Source organism: Martes martes (assembly GCF_963455335.1).
Source record: "Martes martes genome assembly, chromosome: 7".
In the NCBI taxonomy this organism is placed as follows: Eukaryota; Metazoa; Chordata; class Mammalia; order Carnivora; family Mustelidae; genus Martes; species Martes martes.
The window spans coordinates 136,727,567-136,746,172 of record NC_137894.1 but is presented as its reverse complement, the minus strand read 5'-3'; the positions used below and the strand labels follow the sequence as shown (position 1 = coordinate 136,746,172).

The 18,606-nt window shown below is 46.6% G+C and overlaps 1 protein-coding gene across 4 annotated transcripts in view; it reads right to left on the bottom strand.

Moving 5' to 3' along the window:
* Positions 1-18,606, bottom strand: part of AK7 (adenylate kinase 7) — a gene marked incomplete at its 5' end in the record, with an annotated part of 71,880 nt that overhangs the window by 38,931 nt on the left and 14,343 nt on the right. For all 4 annotated transcript variants that reach the window (XM_080809458.1, XM_080809459.1, XM_080809461.1 and 1 more), the window contains 2 exons: positions 1,034-1,144; positions 13,193-13,287. In XM_080809458.1, the coding sequence (XP_080665584.1) occupies positions 1,034-1,144; positions 13,193-13,287 (206 nt within the window). The remainder of the gene's footprint in view (positions 1-1,033; positions 1,145-13,192; positions 13,288-18,606) is intronic.

Here is an 18,606-nt window from a genome sequence, read left to right as displayed (position 1 = left end):
AACAGGCCTTGATTCGCAGGAGTTTGAGGGTTATCTAGGAGATACACAAGGATTACATGAACTACCAGAAGCCAAACATTTAGCACAGGGCCTGGCGCTTAGTGAGCAAACCCTTGATAATTCTTAAATATAGTAAACTCATTCGTCACCAAGGCATTCCCATCATCCATTCTGACAAAAGATAGGAAACACACTGGTTTTACAATATCTACGTATCAAAACGATCAATTTTGCTGCACCAGAAGGCTAAGAAGCTGTTGGTGTTTACAGTTTTCCAGTTGTAGGTCTATCTTAGTAACAGGTGGCCGTGCCCATGTCCAGGTCAACTCTATGGACTGATGGAGCTTTGGAATCAAGAAAAAATAAAAGTAAACCCTGTCGTCTTTGCGGTCTGCTGGATCTGAGGTTGACACAGCTCTATCATGGGGCTCCTCTTTCCCACAGCGCCCGCATCTGTGAAATGGGCATAATTACGTATGTATACAACGTCGGGGTTGTACAGAATGGATCAGACCAGGCCAAGAAGTGCCGAGGACGGTGCTCAGCAAGTCCTACTTATGTGACCTTGAGCTAGTTACTTAACTTCTGAGAGGCTCATCTCCGGATCTGTGAGACAAAGTTAATACGTACTTTTCTGCTATAAGAAACAGATGAGGGAGATTCTGGATAAAGGGGAAATGTGGGCCCCCACCCCCACCCCCACCACACTGACTCTGAGTTATTTGCCTCTTCTGGGCTAAGGGACTCTTGACTCACACTTCAGTGGGTGAAGGCTGGTGCTCTCTTTTGGGGACCTAACACAAGGCTGCCAACTTAGTGGGCTGGACCAACATCGGGACCAGAACGCAAGGACGGCGCATCCTGGGGGGAACCTGAAGCTCAGAGATCGTGGGTGTGAGGATAAGGAGACCAGACGCAGAGATGTGTAAGGAGTTGACCTACACGTGGAACAGCCCGGCCCTGGCCGTGGACACGGAGCACCGCCCCCCAACGGACTTCTCCCACTCTACGTGCTTTACTGCTCCAGACTCACGTTCTTTCCAAACTTGAGAACCATTTTTTCAGCATTTATGTGGTCCAGAAAATTCGGATGGTGTTTTCTTCTTCGATAATCCTCTTCAGTAAATGGAATCTCAGAATCATCCTGTGAAAGACAAAAAGCCAGACCGGAGACATACAGCTTAGAGCTACATAAAACTACTAAGCCCTGAATGCTGGCCCGACTGTTCTGGAGAGCTCAAATAAAGCGTCTGAAAAGCTATTGCTTACTTTTCCAGTGATTCAACTCCCTTGAAAATGTTTTAGCTAGCCAAGTGTTATCACTTACACTTACCTTAAGCAAAAGAAAAAATTTAAATGTCTTTCTTTTAAAGACGTTAAATAACCCATTCCTTTTTTTTTTTTTAAAGGTTTTATTTATTTATTTGAGAGAGATCACAAGTAGGCAGAGAGGCAGGTAGAGAGAGAGGAGGAAGCAGGCTCCCCGCTGAGCAGAGAGCCCGATGCGGGGCTCGATCCCAGGACCCTGGGATCATGACCTGAGCCAAAGGCAGAGGCTTTAACCCACTGAGCCATCCAGGCGCCCCTCCTTTCAAAAAATTTTTAATTTACTTAAATTCAATTAACATAGTGATTGTTAGTTTCAGAGGTAGAGGTCAGGGATTCATCAGTGGCATACAACACCCAGTGCTCATTACATCACATGCCATACTTAATGCCCGTAGCCTGGTACCCCCCTCCCCCACATGTGTCCCCCACCCCCAAATCCTCAGTTTGTTTCCTAGAGTTAAGAGTCTCACTGTTTGTTCCCCTCTCCGATTTCGTCTTTCTTGATTTTCCTCCCTTCTCCTATGATCCTGTCTTGTCTCTTAAATTCCACATATAAAAGTGAGATCATGTAATTGTCTTTCTCTGATTGACTTATTTCGCTCAGCACAATACCCTCTAGTTCTATCCATGTTGTTGCAAATGGTTACGATTTCATTCTTTTTGATGGCTGAGTAATAGGCCATTGTGTATATCCACCACGTCTTCTTTATCCAATCATCTGCTGATGGACATCTGGGCTCTTTCCATTGTGTGACTGTTGTGGACATTGCTGCTATGAACATTGGGGTGCGTGTGCCCCTCTGGATCACAATGTTTGTATCCTTTGGGTAAATAAAATAACCCATTTCTTAATAGCTTTCGCAACATACATAGTTTCATGTTTTAATCTAACTTGTGGGGTTTTTTTTTTTTTTTGGTCTTTTCCATGTTGCCCTTTCTCCTCAAATCAACCTCATGTTAATAAGAGCATTCCATGTGTAAGTTTCTATCAGATAAGGTGAAATATCATTTGCATCGGGAATCAGGGGTGAAATATATTTCTTCACAGTCCACTGAGCAGCACATCACATTACGTTCATTCCCTCCACAGCGCATCATCCTGGGAAGACCCACGGAAGGATCCTTCCAGAACAAGGAAATGAACACTTAACAAAAATCAAAGGAAGAAATTGAGACTCATGGTACAGAGTGACTTCCCCAGATCCATCCAGACACAGAAGTCCTAGTAGTTGGAGGAGAATTTTTTTTTTTAGATTTTATTTATTTATTTTTTTGACGGACAGAGATCACAAGTAGGCAGAGAGACAGGCAGAGAGAGGGGGGGAAGCAGGCTCCCTGCTGAGCAGAGAGCCTGATGCGGGGCTCGATCCCAGGACCCTGAGACCATGACCTGAGCTAAAGGCAGAGGCTTTAACCCACTGAGCCACCCAGGCGCCCCTGGAGGAGGATTTTTAAAACATGGTGTTCAGTAAGGAAACTTTCAACCACATCACAGTGGCCCAAGTTTGACAATGGATCCAAAGCATTTGAGTCCTGGCTTTACATGGAATGAATCAGAGACACAGCAGAAACACAAAGATGAGGACCTAGAGGGGGCACAGTTGTTGGCAGGAAGGACCCAAGTGACCAGGGCCAAGCTGGGAATCAGTATTGGACAATGCAAGTAGTAGCCAGGGCTACTGATCAGGGCTTATGGACCATGTCGAGAAATTTAGATTTATTCTAAGAGCATAAAAAGGCATCGAAGGGTTTTGAACATTTTTTATTTTATTTTTATTTATTTATTTATTTATAAAGACTTTATTCATCAATTTGACAGAGAGAGAGAGAGAGAATACAAGGATGGGGGAGGGACAGAGGGAGAAAAACAAGCATTTTCCCCCTGAGCAGGGAACTCGATGTGGGTCTCTGTCCCAGGACCCTGGGATCATGACCTGAGCCAAAGGCAGATGCTTGACTGACTGAGCCACCCAGGTGCCCCAGTTTTGAGCATTTTAAACAAAACTGAAGCACGAAGACCTGAATTGTATTTTCACAGGCTCACTTAGGCCGTTCGCTTGAAGACTGGATTGGAAGGAGGGAAGGGCAGGAACAAGTTACCAGGGCGCTTTCGTCGTGAGGAGTGGGAAAGGCTGCGGCTTGGGCTAGAACGTCGCCATGGATACAGAGAGAGCGCGAGATGCATTCTGCCTCATTCTGGGTGTTGAGGTAACAGAATGTATGGATGGATCGGCTGGCGGGTGGAAGGGAGTGAGGCTGGGGCAGCCGGAACGGTGCTATCACCGTGGGGAGGTAGACCGGGGGAGGGTCAGTGTCCAAGGAGAAAATCAAGCTCTCCTACCTCAGCTCTGGGCCGGTGGTAGATGTGCAGTGAGTACGTTACGCGATGAGCTGATCTCTCAAGTATGTCGAGTGGCTCACATACAGGGTTGCCAGAGAAAAATACAGGACACCCAACGAAACTTGAATTTCAGATCAACGAACACATAATTTTTTAGTGTAAGTATGTCTTAAATACCCCCCTGGGATATGCTTATGCTAAAAATTACTCACGGTTTCTCTAAAATTCGAATTTAAGTGAGTATGCTGTATTTGCTTTTGCTACATCTGGTGATCCTCACTTGGGGTCTAGAAACAGGCTAACCGGCTTTGCCTTCAGGATGACTTGAGTCCTGGCAACTCCAGAGTCCTGGCTGTCACGATGGGGTGGCCAGACTGCCTGGCTGGCCCTCCTGGGCTCCCTGGGGACCCAGCACCCCTCTTCTAGGATTTGCCTCTCCTTCCATCCTCATGGCCGTATCAGAGACAGTCACATCCCCGGTGCTCTGGTTCTCTGGCCACAGGTGTTGATAGTCAGTCAATCTCTTCCTCAACATTGTGAGACCCGGACCAAGGGGAAAGGAAGCTCACCCTCTCTCTGGCCAGCTGCACTGTCGCCCATCCACCAGCCTGGGCTGCGGAGACTGAGCTGTCGTCCTGATTCCCGGTTGGAACAGAGACCTGGCTTGCACACCACGTGTGAACCCTCATTACCGGCCACTGGGCTGTGTTCCCTCTAGTCCTTGAATGTCACTTGTTACAAACAGGTGACAAATATAGTATAGTTGGATCCTGTATCTTTCGCAGAGGTTTTGGTTCCTTGCAACTACTTGCATCTGTGCTTTCCCAATAAACGGCGAGCCGACTTTTCGTCCTGTCGGCTTTGTATCCATTATCCTTTGGTTGTCACACGGTGGTGACTGGTGGCATTTCCGGACACTCTGCCGGTCTTGTTCACATCTCACCACAGTCAGTCAGCTTCTTTAGACGCTTCCTCCTTCCGGGAGGGGGAGAACTGACTCTGCAGAGTGATCTCCCCCCTTCTGTTTGGCTGAAATCTGTTGTCTTGCACGGCGGTGTTGGACCCGCTTTCTCACCGGTCACTGTGTTTGCTCCGGCGGCTCCCCTGCCGGACTCTCCCTACCAGGTTACTCCGTAACTATCAGCACATCAGTCGTTTTTCCTCTGGGCTGTTGGCTAGCGTAATGGTCTCCGCTCTTGACTCACACATGAAAAACAAACACGTGGCTGTACTTTTGAAGCAGACACCAGGGGCGCCTGGGTGGCTCAGCCACTGAAACATCTGCCTTCAGCTCAGGTCATGATCCCAGGGTCCTGGGATCGAGTCCCACTCTCCTTCTCCCTCTGCCTCACTCTCTCTCTCAAGTAAATAAATTAAAAAAAAATTTAAAAGTCTTAAAAAAAAAAAACAGATACTTAAAAAAAAAGGCCCCATAAATATTGAGATTCTCCCACTTTTTAAAACAAATACAAATGAGTTGATGTATTAAAAAATGCCAGGGGGTGGGGGGATGGGGTAACCTGGTGATGGGTATTAAGGAGCACACGTGTTGTGATCAGCACTGGGTGTTACATGCAACTAATGAATCATTGAACACATCAGAAACTAATGGTGTACTATATAATGGCTACCTGAACATAAAAAAAAATGAAAATAAAAATTAAATTAAAAAAATAAAAATAACCAAAATGAATAAATGCCCTGTATACAGTTTTCTATCTGTTTGGATACTTTTGGCTTCGAGGAACAGAAAACCAAATTCAAAATGGCCTCAGCACTGATGAGATTCATTATGTCCCCAAAATAACTTTCAGAAATAGGATGGCTCCAGGGGAACCTCCATGGCTCAGGTGGTTACGTGTTCGGCTCTTAGATCTCGGCTGCGGTCTCAATCCCACAGTCAGGAGTTCAAGGCCCGTGCTGGGCTCCGTGTTGGGTAAGGAGCCTACTTAAAACAAAACAAAACCAGACACAAAAAAGCCAGGGTGGCTCCAGGTGCCATGCGATGGGCTTCTCTGCCCTTCTGATGCTCTCTCGGCTCTAGCTCTCTCAGGGTGTGCCCTTCCTCTTTGGGCCCCTAGCAAGACCGGCAAGCAGCCATTAGTTCCAAGTGTCGTGTCCAGAGCAGACAATATCTCCAGAGGGAAGAAGGCTGCATCTTCCAAGCAGGGATGAGCCCTTCACAGAGGTCTCCCGGTGGACTCCTCTCTGTGCCAGATCCTGGACCATGCTGATTTCCCAGGCACAGAGCTAGATGACATATCCCGGGTCTCTTGCAGTTGGGTTTGGCCGTGCGATGGGGCTTTAGTCAAAGGCATTTAGAGAAAGGATGCACATATCTTCCACGCCTCGCTTGGAAAGCTTCCCATGCATGATCTTCGGTGCCTTCTACCCAGGGTCCCCAGGCTTGATGTAGATTTGCATAATGGCTCTGGAGGCCACTCTGGAAGATGGTCAAGCCATCGTGGGAGGAGCCGGGGTCTCGAAGCAGAGTTGGGGGGACACTTACTCATTCATCAGAAAAACCTGTCACATGTTGCATATGAGTAAGGAATAAACTTTCACCACAGTTAAGAGAGCCTACATATTTGGGGTTTGGCTGTTACTCCCTGGCATTCTGGAATTAGCTTGCATGCCTGCCCCTAGCCCATCGTTGGCAAGAGGAATGGGACCATCACAGCTCATTTGGATTCATAAGGATTTCCCTGGAGGTGGGGATAGCGTCCCCCCCCCACTCTTATGGGCAGCTCGGCCACTGAACAAATCAGGACTCCACTAGCAAGGAAGAGAGGGGAGTGGGGTGGCTGTCAGGGAACCAGCAGCGTTTACACCAATCCACGCTCTCCTTTCTCTTTTGAGTTGCATAATGAAGTCGTGGCTTTCCACCAACTCAGTGGACTTCAGTTAAGCACAATGTGTCAGGTGGCGTCTTAGCAGGATAAAAAGTACACGCAAAGTGGGTGATTTGAGGAGAGTTTAACAACAGGATTATTGGGATGCCTGGGTGGCTCAGTCAGTTAGGTGCCTGCCTTCAGCTCAGGTCCCGATCCCAGGGTCCTGGGCTGGAGCCCGCATGGGGCTCTCTGCTCAGCGGGGAGCCTGCTTCCCCCTCTTCCTGCCGCTCCCCCTGCTGCTGCTCGCTCTTGCTCTGACAAATAAATAAATAAGATCTTAAAAAAATACATAAAACAGGATTTTTAACAAAGATGTGGACAGCGTGAAGGGGAATCCAATACGTTGGAGTCAGTAATGGGGTGCTCTGTACCATTCATAGGTCCCAAAGTCGAGAGGAAGCCAGCGATAATTAGGGCCTAGAGAAGAGGGGACAGGCTGCCCGATAGGCACAGTGATGTTGGTTGAGGAGCTCAGCCTGCCGGTTCGCAGGATAAACACCCTGACCTCTCTCTTCTCCTTTCCCTCATCCTCTCACCCCACTCCCACTGGCCAAACCCGGTGGGCAGGAGAGGGGATGGTTGCCTGTTGACCTAGTCCATGACACCAGCGCAGGGTTGAGAAAAGTGGGGACTGGATCCGCAAGGACAGATGGGAAATGCCCATCACGCAAAATTATTTTTGTGATGCTCACCCTTCACCACTGGACTAGTGGGGAGCCCTCTTTGGACTCTCCACACTGCCCAGGGCATCTCTGAAAATGTCTCAGCTTTCTGACATCAAAGATAAATTCCAGGCTCACCCAGATTTTTACTGACCTAGAACATGGAATCTAGTCCCTTCCATAGTGTCCTGGAACTAGTTGTACTGAAAAGTGGCATTAGAGCTGAACATTGTGTCTCGGGGAGGCCCAGGAGGGCTGCTGCTGAGCCATTTTTCGTGATGACAGAGCTGAAGATCTGTCTTTCTTAAAGTCAAGAGGTCACAATGAGGTTTTCCAGCGTAACATATCTTGTTAATGACCGCTACCTTCCTAGGACCAGGTTTGATTGGCTGTTAAGATTTCCTGGGATGGGGCGCCTGGGTAGCTCAGTGGGTTAAGGCCTCTGCCTTCGGCTCAGGTCATGATCTCAGGGTCCTGGGATCGAGCCCCGCATCGGGCTCTCTGCTCAGCAGGGAGCCTGCTTCCTCCCCTCTCTCTGCCTGCCTCTCTGCCTACTTGTGATCTTTCCTCTGTCAGATAAATAAATAAAATTATAAAAAAAAAAAAAAAGATTTCCTGGGATGATGACAAGAAGACCGAAGCAGGGAAGAGCAGGGGGACAGGTGCACAGGGCATGCCCAGCTTCCCAATCTCTGATGCCCAATGGCCTCTCTGACCGTGAATTTTGCAGACCTTGCTCATATCTTTACAACAACGTCCTCTTTCTGTATCAGCTAACTCCAGCTAGATTCTGTTACTTGCAACCTGAAAGCCCTGACTTCCACCGATGCCAAAGTCTTCCTCTGCCCCACACCCTTCAATTAGATTTTTGGGGGACAAACTGCCCTTCAGACCAGCTTTCTCTGTCAGTTTGCTTCTTTGTCCCTAGAAAAGGGGGAACCAGATCTGAGGACAGATATTCCAACTTCCTATTCCAACCATAACCACAACTGGGATGATGAACATCACTGGGCAAGGAGGCGGTCATAGGCCTTAAAAGGAAGTCATTAAGGGGTTGCACTCAAATGGTCTTATTCAATGGTTTCGTGGGGCTGGGCAACAAAGACAGCCATGTTTGCAGGGCCTCACACTTACCAGGTCCTCCCATGTCCTGCCCTTACAGAGTTGGCTGAGCTCAACTCATAATCACAAGTCACCTGTGACTTGCACAAACACCCTAGACTAGGGTAATGCAGCTGTGCCTCAAACAGGAGAAACCAAGGGACACCTGGGTGATGCAGTCAGTTGGGGTCGAGCTCTTCTTCAGGCTCTGTGCTCAGTGCAGGGTCTGCGTGACATTCTGTCTCTCCCTCTTCCACTGCTCCCCCCACCCCCAGCTCTCTCTCTCTAAAATAAATACATCTTAAAAAAAAAAAAACAAAAACAGGGAAAACTGAAATCCCACCTGGCTTTCTTCTGCTCCCAGGGTGATTCTACTACATTTTACTTATTTGTGAACTTCTACACTGACATAATCTCACATTTAAGGAAAGTTTACAAAAACAATATGGAGAACGCCTATACATTTTTCCCCCCTCAGATCCACTAATTAAAAAAAAATTTATCACATTGTTTTCTCATTGTCTCTCTCTTTCTATTTGTATGAATATTTTAAGGGCAAATAAAAATTAAAAATAAGAAGCTTCATTCTCCCTGTTGACAACGAGGCAAGAGGCTTCTCTCCCATCCTCTTTTCTTAGAGCATTATACTTTGATAAAAAAAAAAAGTCTGTTAAGTCCTTTCTCTGTCTCTTTGAAATGTATGCAGGTTGTTTTTTTTTTTTAAGATTTGATTAATTTATTTCTTTGAGAGGGAGAGCGAGCAAGCAAGCACATGAGCCCACAAGGGGGGTGGGGAGGAAGGAGCAAAGGGAGAGAGAGACAATCTCAAGCAAACTCTCTACTGAGCTGAAATCAAGAGTCGGACACTTAACCGACAGAGCCACCCAGGCACCCCAAGTGTGTGAGTTTGTTTTTTTTTTTTTTAAGATTTTATTTATTTATTCATCAGAGAGAGAGAGAGCACACATGCACGAGCAGGGGGAGCAGCAGAGGGACAGAGAGAGCTCAGTGCAGGGCTCCAGCCCAAGACCTTGGGATCATGACCTGAGCCAAAGGCAGACGCTTAACCAACTGAGCCCCCCAGGCGCCCCAAGTGTGTGAATTTTTTTAGAAGCCAAATAAGCCTCTTAGCAGCTTCCTAACGAGGAAAGGTCTTTCTGAAGGACCTGGGAGATACCTCTTTGAAATAGAAACATCAAGGGAGAGAGCACCTCTGTCTTCCAGTTCCTGCGGGAAGGTAGGAGCCTGACTTTGCCGCACCCCTTGCTCTCAGCTGCAGAACTCCCTCCTGCCGTAAAGGTATGAAAGATCTGTTTTTCCCCTGGATTAAGCCAATGAGCTAACCCAGATGGCCACACAAATTACTAGGTGAATCTGGGACGAACTACCTGTGACAGACGGTGCTGTCAAGTCCCCTTACTCAAGAACCAGTTATTGTTATCGGGAAACATGCTGGCAATGGGTGGACCCTGCTTGGCTAATGACAAAGGGGAGATTCCCCTCCGTCTTTGCCATCTCTTAGCGGATTGCCCATGACGTGCATGACACTCCATTTTCATGCTTTTTAGGTAATAAATTTGTTTTCTTTCTCTGCTCCCTTGTGGAGGGATTTTCCGGGTTGGGTGAAGACATTGTTTCTGATTGTATTTCCACACAGCATACATGTATCATTTTTTTCTTCTGAACCATTTGAGAGCAGGCTGCATACACTGTACACATACTCTCTGAACTTTTCAGTGAGTATCTCCTAAGCACATGCTCCTATGAAACCACAGTATGGTGATAAAATTCAGGAAATTTAATACTAACATACATAATTTTATTCCATTGACAGTCCATGCTCCAACGTTGTCAACTGTCCCAGTGATGTTCTTTTAAAGATTTTTATTTATTTATTTGACAGACAGAGACCACATGTAGGCAGAGAGGCAGGGCGGGAGGGGGTTGGGAGCAGGCTCCCTGCTGTGCAGAGAGCCCGATGCGGGGCTTGATCCCAGGACCCTGGGATCATGACCTGAGCCGAAGGCAGAGGCTTTAACCCACTGAGCCACCCAGGCGCCCCCCAGTGATGTCCTTTTTAGCATTTCTTCCCCCGGCGGAGGTCCAGTCCAAGATCATGTCTGGTCTGGAACTGCCATGTCTTGTTCATCTTTATTTGGAAGAGAGCTCTGGTTTTCTGTCTTTTACTGCCACTTTAAAAGCTTATGAGCTAGTTATTTAATAGAACATCCTTCACACTGGGTTTGTGTGATGTTTCCATGTGATTTGATTTGGGTTCCTGCACAGCGGAACCTGGTTTCCTCTCTGCCCGGCATCTCCTTCCTCATCCTCTGGTTGATTTCAAAGATAAATCTCACACACAGCATCATTTCATCCATAAATACCTCCTTCATTCCACTGCAGTTGAATTTATTCATTTTGGGGTGTCATATTTAGCATTGCTAAGTCCTGTCTAAGAACTCTTCCCCTGTAAGTTCTATTAATTTTTCTTAAAAAAATGAAAAAGCATTGGTTTTTACTTTTAATTAAAACCATCCATCTAGAACCGACCTTTTGTGTGGTATGGGGTAGAGAATTTGGGGGAGTGGTAGAAACCCTCCAAAATTGGTTCTGTTTTGACTGCTGTGGTGGTTACACAACCGTATGCATTTTTCAAAGCTCATAGAACTATCCAGAAAGGAGGGTTACCTGAACTCTATGTAGGTTATACCTTCGTAAACCTCACTTCAAGCCATCGTGAGCTGTTGAGGACATACAAGTTACAACCACGGTGAGAGGATATGGACTTGCCATAGGACATCGGTGCTAACACAGCAGCCAACTTCCTCAATTTTCTTGGGGGACCCGTCTCTTCTCCACCATCAGAGCATGTAGTTTGGGGGCGGATCCTCCCCACCTCTAGAAGTGAGTATGTAAGTCCAGGCCTGGCCAGCCTGAGCTCTGTGTTCCCCTGGCTGCAGTGCCTGACTCCAGTTTAGACCCCAGGACTTAGACACACAGCACATTCCAGTCCTGGGGTGGGACATGAGCAAAGTGGAAAAGGCAACTGAAGTTCTGGGGATGTAAGCCCAGGAGCTGTTGGGGGCCAGCAGGATGGGGAGCCTACCTGAGAATGGCGCCTACCCAGGAGGAAAGAAGCAACAGAAGAGAGAAAGAGAATAGTGAGCTCTGAGGACATTGTTTAAGCTTCTAGGTCCAGCTGTGCCTGCAGTCCACCTTTGGACTTCTCACTTAGGAGCCAATACATTCCCATTTTGCTCAATTCAGTACAGGTTAGTTTATAAGTGAAGGAGCAAGCACAGTCTGGCAGGGCAGCAGCCAGTCAAGAGACCAACGATTGTTTTGTAGCGCACACTTCACTGGATGGTGTGCAGGAAGGAACCAGAACAGGAGTCAAATGACTGGCTAGGTCTTTGATGTGAGGGCAACCGGATGGGAGTGGGCAAGTGAACTTTACAAGAACAGGACAGAAAACAGCTCTCCAATCTCAACGATCTCCCGGTTCACCAAGGGAAAGACAATGAAAGAAACAAATGGCCTTTGATGCAACGTGTGATAAGTCCCTCCATATCTCCTCGTTATAAGTAACATATTCCATTGATTCTAGGATATTGCATTTCCCTCCCACATTCTGATCTCTGCAGTTGGGATGGGTCTTGCGGTCAATGTCTTCTTACAGCGGTGGGCAGCCAGAAAGCGTTGAGGCTGTCCTTGCTGGCGCCTGGTTGACCTTGAGCACAGCTGATTCTGTCATCCCTTCCAATGGAAGGAGGCGCTGCACCTGTTCACTGAACTGCCTTTCTAAATATCTTTCACAGGATCGCACTGTGATTCAGTGCGAAGTGGAAAGGTGGTTCACAGGCACAAAGACACGGGCAGAATGGCCAAGGTACATCTGATATCCGTAGAGAAAGCCAACGGCTCTGGAAGACCAAGTGTAAGCCCACATGGAAAAGGAAGGAAATGACCGAGGCAGCGTGCATACGCCTCACTGTGTGGACAAAGACACGAGGTACGGGTGAGTCACCCACCTGGGGCTTTGGGGGCTCCCATAACAACTGTATGGAGCATCCACGTTCCTTTTCCTCTCTGCACGAGAAGGTGTAAGACAGGAATAGAGGTCTCAATACATCTAAAAGAGAGCTTTTTCAGATAAGAAGTCTAAGTGAGAAGCAAGCATGGTTTCAGCTTAATTGGTATCATTTATCTTTTCCTTCCCAAGTGGCACATAACACAGGGAGGGCCCTTAGAATTGAGTGTGCGTGGAGTCAGTGATTTCTGTTCAACGCTCATTATGGGGTAGAATTCAGGAGGGAAAGACTACACGGTGCACTGCAGAACGTTCTCTCCGCACACAGATCACAAGGTATCAAGGGTGAAAGGCTGCATAAAGGAAAGGCTAGTGCAGGGGCACCTGCGTGGCTCTGCTGGTTGAGCCTCCAACTCTTGAACTCGGCTCAGGTCATGATCTCGGGTCCCAGGATCGAGCCCCACGTTGGGCTCCTCATTCAGCAGGGAGTCTGCTTGGGATTCTCTCTCTCTCCTTCTCCTTCAGCCCCTCTCCCCTCTCATTCACTCTCTCCCTCTCAACTAAATAAATAAATCTTTATTTAAAAACAAAGAAGGATGGGGCACCTGGGTGGCTCAGTGGGTTAAAGCCTCTGCCTTTGGCTCAGGTCATGATCCCAGGGTCCTGGGATCGAGCCTTGCATTGGGCTCTCTGCTCCACAGGGAGCCTGCTTCCTCCTCTCTCTCTCTCTCTGCCTGCCTCTCTGCCTACTTGTGATCTCTGTCTGTCAAATAAATAAATAAATAAATAAAAATAAAAATAAAAACAAAGAAGGAAAAGCTAGTGCACTACTTACAGGGTCCAGGGGTTTGGATCGTGCCCAGGTCATCACGGTGGAAACTAAAATAAATACCTTGCGCTTCTCAAAGTGGCTGACTTCTTCATTCAGGGCTGTAGGGCCAAAAAGTGGAGCAGTTATTCGGGTCCCCAAAGACCTCACTTTCCCCATCATGTGTGGGACTTGAAATTAAGACGGGTGTCACCTCTGTGCTTCCCTGGCCAGTCCCCCTGCCCTTATGGTTCCTGGCATTCTCCCACCAGCCACCCAAACTCTACTGAGCCCAGCTCCCAGGTTTAACCCTCCTTCCTGCCTCCTGGGCCATAGCAGTGGGCCAGTGGGCGTCCTGATCCTCGCTGGTATGGACTCGAACAGTTCATGGCTTTTCTTGCCTCCTTACCACTATGAGATACATACTACTATTATCTCTGTTTTATAGACCAGGAACTGGGGTGCAGTTTGCCCAGAGTTCCAGAGGAGAGATGGGGGACACAGTCCAATCCAGGGAACTTGGTTGCAAACGCTGAGCTCTCCCACTATGCCTGACAGCCAGCCGGCTGCATGGAGAATGAAGCAGGGGGCCCTAGCAAGGTCCGGGCTGGGGCTGCGAAGGCCCCAAATCCAAGGTAAGACCCCATTACGATTTCACCTAAAGTAGTCCTGGGGGTTGGGAGGACAGCCCACGCAGCGGGCAGTGTGGGCTGTGGCCGGAGGGCCTTGGGTATGGCGGGAAGAGCTGATGATGAACATCCCGTAGGGATCAGAATCTAAAACAATGGTGGATGGAAGGATGAACATTGGATTTCTAAAGGGTTGTTGCCTCCCGGGGGTGGAGGGGGGTTGCTCTCCACACACTGAGCATCCAATCTCCTTAAATACTTTCGGCATGTGATTCCATTAAAATATTTTTCATGATGCATAATTTTCCAGAAAAAAAAATCTAAAGGGAGGTCTAATTAAATTGTCAGAGGAGCTAAGTGACACGGTTGTCATGGTGCATTTTTAGTCTCAGGAGCTAATTCCCTAAAGAAGCAAAACAATAAAAGGCTGATGATCCCCTGAATCTAATGAACGTGCGGAGGCCGATCCTGAGGTAAGAAGGCGCTACTGAATTCAGCCTTAGAAGACTACGTCCAAGCGTTAGTCTCCCACGGAAGCATTCATTTTAGTGCCATTTTCATTCTATTAACAAAAATGGCCTCTTCAATTTCATTCTGCCCTTTTACCCTTTTGGCTCCACGATGCCTCAGACTGGTTTGTGACCTAGTTAGTGACTGCTTGGCCCACTTAGAGCTCCTCAAAGTGGGTTATCCTTTCATTTGTGATCATCTTAATGGGTCTAAAATAATCTCCCGGTTCACTTGTGAACAAGCACATTTTATCCTCATATGCAAATGGTTTCTCCCATTCCTGACACTTTGTTCCCTTCTTCTGGGTCATCTTGCCTTCCTTGGAGAGTATCTGTGAAGAGCAAGGTAGGAGAATCCTTTTCTAGTAAAACATTTAAAAACTACTTAATAAAACATTATTAAGAAGTAAGAATTACCCTTTGCAAAAAACACAAAACAAAAACAAACCCACAACAGAGGATGCCTGGGTGGCTCAGTCAGTTAAGCACCTGCCTTGGCTCAGATCCTGATCTCAGGGTCCTGGGATGGAACCCCGAGCTCTGTATCAGGCTCTCTGTTCAGTGAAGAGCCTGCTTCTCCCTCTCCCTCTGCCCCCCTCACCCCTTCTCGTGCTCTCTCTCACTCCTGCTCCATCTCAAATAAATATATAAAAATCTTTAAAGAAAAAACCCACAACAAACAAACAGATATGCAAGAAAAAGCCCCAAACAAAAACCATACTCCCGATCTAAGATTGTGCATATCAGGTAAAAGGACACAATTCTCAAAGCCCCACCAAGCCCATGCCCCACCCCCCAGGTGACCCTGATGGCAGCCAAAGGCCTCTAACTGTACTTTCTCACAGACACCAACACTCTGCTTCTCCAAAATGAGGTAAGGCAGTTACAACCTTTCCCCCAAACAGAGAGGTAAAATCTTCTTCATTAGTTAAAGCTCTTCATTAGAATGAAGAAGGAGGCAGTAAAACCCACTCCATTTTAAAGCTCATGAAAGGAGACACCATGTCAAAGTCTGGGAAACCATTGTGTTCCCTCTGTCACAGAAGGAGGGCAATGGCTAATGTCTAAAATTCGTAATCAAAGGACATCTGTCCGTGCAAGGATTTTTAGACATTAAAAAGTACAAATGGGGGAGGGGGGAGATGGTGGAGGAACAAGAGATCTACATATCATCGGGTCCCAGGAGTTCGCCTAGATAGTCATCAAACCATTCCGAACAGCTACAGACCCAACCGGAGATGGAAGAGAAGAGTGACAATTCTAGGAACAGAAAACGACCACCTTCTGGGAGGCAGGACGAGCAGAGAAGTGAATCCGAGGGGACGGGAAGATAGACCATGGGGGGAGGGTCCGGCTCCCGGCAAGCGGCGGAGCAGAGGAGCACAAAATCAGAACTTCTAGAAGCCTGCTCCACTGAGGGACGTCGCTCCAGAGGCTAAGCGGGGGTGGAGCCCTCATGGAGCCAGTGTGGTCTCAGGACCCACAGGGTCACAGAAGCATCAGGGGTGTCTGAGTGAGGCAGAGCCCCAAGGTATCCGAGCGGGGAAGCCCACTACAGAGACAGCTGAGGAGGGCCTCTCGGCTTGGGGTTACCTTAAACCATGGTCCGCGGCACAGTCGGGACACTGCTCTTCAAGCAGGGACCCCACATGTGGCACATCCGGGAGACTCCCTTCCTCCCCCAGGGGGAGTGGAGCGGGAGTGCGCTGCAGGAATCAGCTGGGTTTAGAGACTCCAAACGGGGCCGTGCACCAGAGACAAAAACGCTGGTCATAGGCAGGGTGAGCTCGGAGCACAGCCAGAGACCAGGGAGATGGAGGGACTGACTGCTTTTCTCTGAGGTGGGGTGGGGCCCCCAACTCTCAGCTCCTCCAGGTGGAAGATTGGGAGGCCGCCATTTTTATTCCCGTCCTCCAAAGTGGTACGGAAAGCGATCAGGGAACAAAAGCTCCGAGAGCGAACCCAAGCAGATTACTTAGCCCGGCCCCTGGCAAGGGTGGTGCAATTCCGCCTCGGGCAAAGACATTTGAGAATCACGGTAACAGGCCCCTCCCCCAGAAGATCAGCAAGAAAGTCAGCCAAGAGCAAGTTCACTGATCAGTGAGAACTAGGGAACTCCACAGCTAGGGGAAAGCAACATGGAGAATTCATGGCTTTTTAGCCATGATCCTTTAGTCTTTCAAAGTTAAATTTTTAAAATTTTTTTTCTTATTCTATTTTTAAAAATTTTTCCTCTTTCCTACTTTAACATTTTTTAACATTTTTAAACTATTTTATCTTATCAATACCTTTTTAAAAAATCTTTTAAAATTTTCATTGTTACAGTCATTATCTATCCCTTCATTGTATTTAACCTTATTATTTTGTATACAAATAGGTTTTTCTTTCTTTAAAATTTTGGGATACAGTTTCTTCTAAAAGATCAAAATATACTCTAAATCTAGCACATGGCTTTATTCTAGTCTCCAGCCTGATCACATTCTTTCCTCTTTTTTTTTTTCTTTTTTCAATCAACTTCTTATCTTATCAATTCCTTTTTTAGAATCTTTTTAAATTTTCATCTTTACAGTCATATTCCAATCTTTACGGTCATATTCCATCCCTTCATCATGTTTACACTTATTTTTGTATATATATGTTTTTCTTTCTTTAAAATTTTCAGACGTAGTTCCTTCTAACAGATTAAATATATCCAAAATCAAGTGTGTGGCTCTGTTCTATTAACCAGTCTAATATATATATATATTTTTTTTTTCCTTTTTTGCTTTTTCTCCTCCTTTCTTCTCCCCTCAGTTTCAAGTCTCTTCTGATTTGGTTAGTGTATATCTTTCTCATGTCATTGCTACCCTTTTGGTATTTTGCTCTCTCATTCATCTATTTTTTTGTTAAATAATTTATTTATTTATTTGACAAACAGAGATCACAAGTAGGCAGAGAGGCAGGCAGGGGGTAGGGGATCAGGCTCCCTGCTGAGCAGAGAGCCCAATGCGGGACTCGATCCCAGGACCCTGGGATCATGACCTGAGCCAAAGGCAGAGGCTTTAACCCACTGAGCCACCCAGGCGCCCCTCATTCATCTATTCTTATCTGGATAAAATGACAAGGTGAAAAAACTCACCACAAAAAAAAAAGAACAAGAGGCAGTACGATGGCTAGGGACCTAATCAATACAGGCATTAGTAAGATGTCAGAACTAGAGTGCAGAATGATGAGTATCAACGTGCCAGCTGGCCTCAAAAAAAGCATGGAAGATGCTGGAGAATCCCTTTCTGCAGAAATAAAATCCCTTTCTGGAGAAATAAGAGAACTAAAATCTAACCAAGATGAATCAAAAAAGCTATTAATGAGGTGCAATCAAGAATGGAGGCTCTTACTCCTAGGATAAATGAGGCAGAAGAGATAATTAGTGATATAGAAGACCAAATGACGGAGAATAAAGAACCCGAGAAAGAGAGAGACAAACAACTACTGGACCATGAGCGGAGAATTCGAGAGATAAGTGATACCGTAAGATGAAACAATATTATAATAATTGGGATCCCAGAAGAAGAAGAAAGAGAGAGAGGGGCAGAAGGTATATTGGAGCAAATTATACAGAGAATTTCCCTAATTTTGTGATGGGAACAAGCATCAAAATCCAGAAGGCACAGAGAATCCCCCTCAAAATCAATAACAATAGGTCAACACCCTGTCGTCTAACAGTAAAACATACAAGTCTCAGTGAAAAAGAGAAAATCCTGAAAGCAGCTCGGGACGAGAAGTCTGTAACATACAACGGTAGAAATATTAGATTGGCAGCAGACTTATCCACAGAGACCTGGCAGGCCAGAAAGGACTGGCATGATATATTCAGAGCACTAAATGACAAAAATACGCAGCCAAGAATACTACATCCAGCTAGGCTGTCACTGAAAATAGAAAGAGAGATAAAAAGCTTCCAGGACAAACAAAAACTAAAATAAATTGAAAAGACCAAACCAGCCCTACAGGAAATACTGAAAGGGTCCTCTAAGCAAAGAGAGAGCCTAAAAGTAACAGACCAGAAAGGAACAGAGACAATATACAGTAACAGTCCCCTTACAGGAAATACAATGGCACTAAATTCATATCTTTCAATAGTTACCCTGAGTGTAAATGGTTTAAATGCCCCAACCAAAAGACAAGGGTATCAGAACGGATAAAAAAACAAAACCCATCAATATGCTGTCTGCAAGGAACTCATTTTAGACCCAAAGACACCTCCAGATTTAAAGTCAGGGGCTGGAAAACAATTTACCATGCTAATGAACATCAAAAGAAAGCT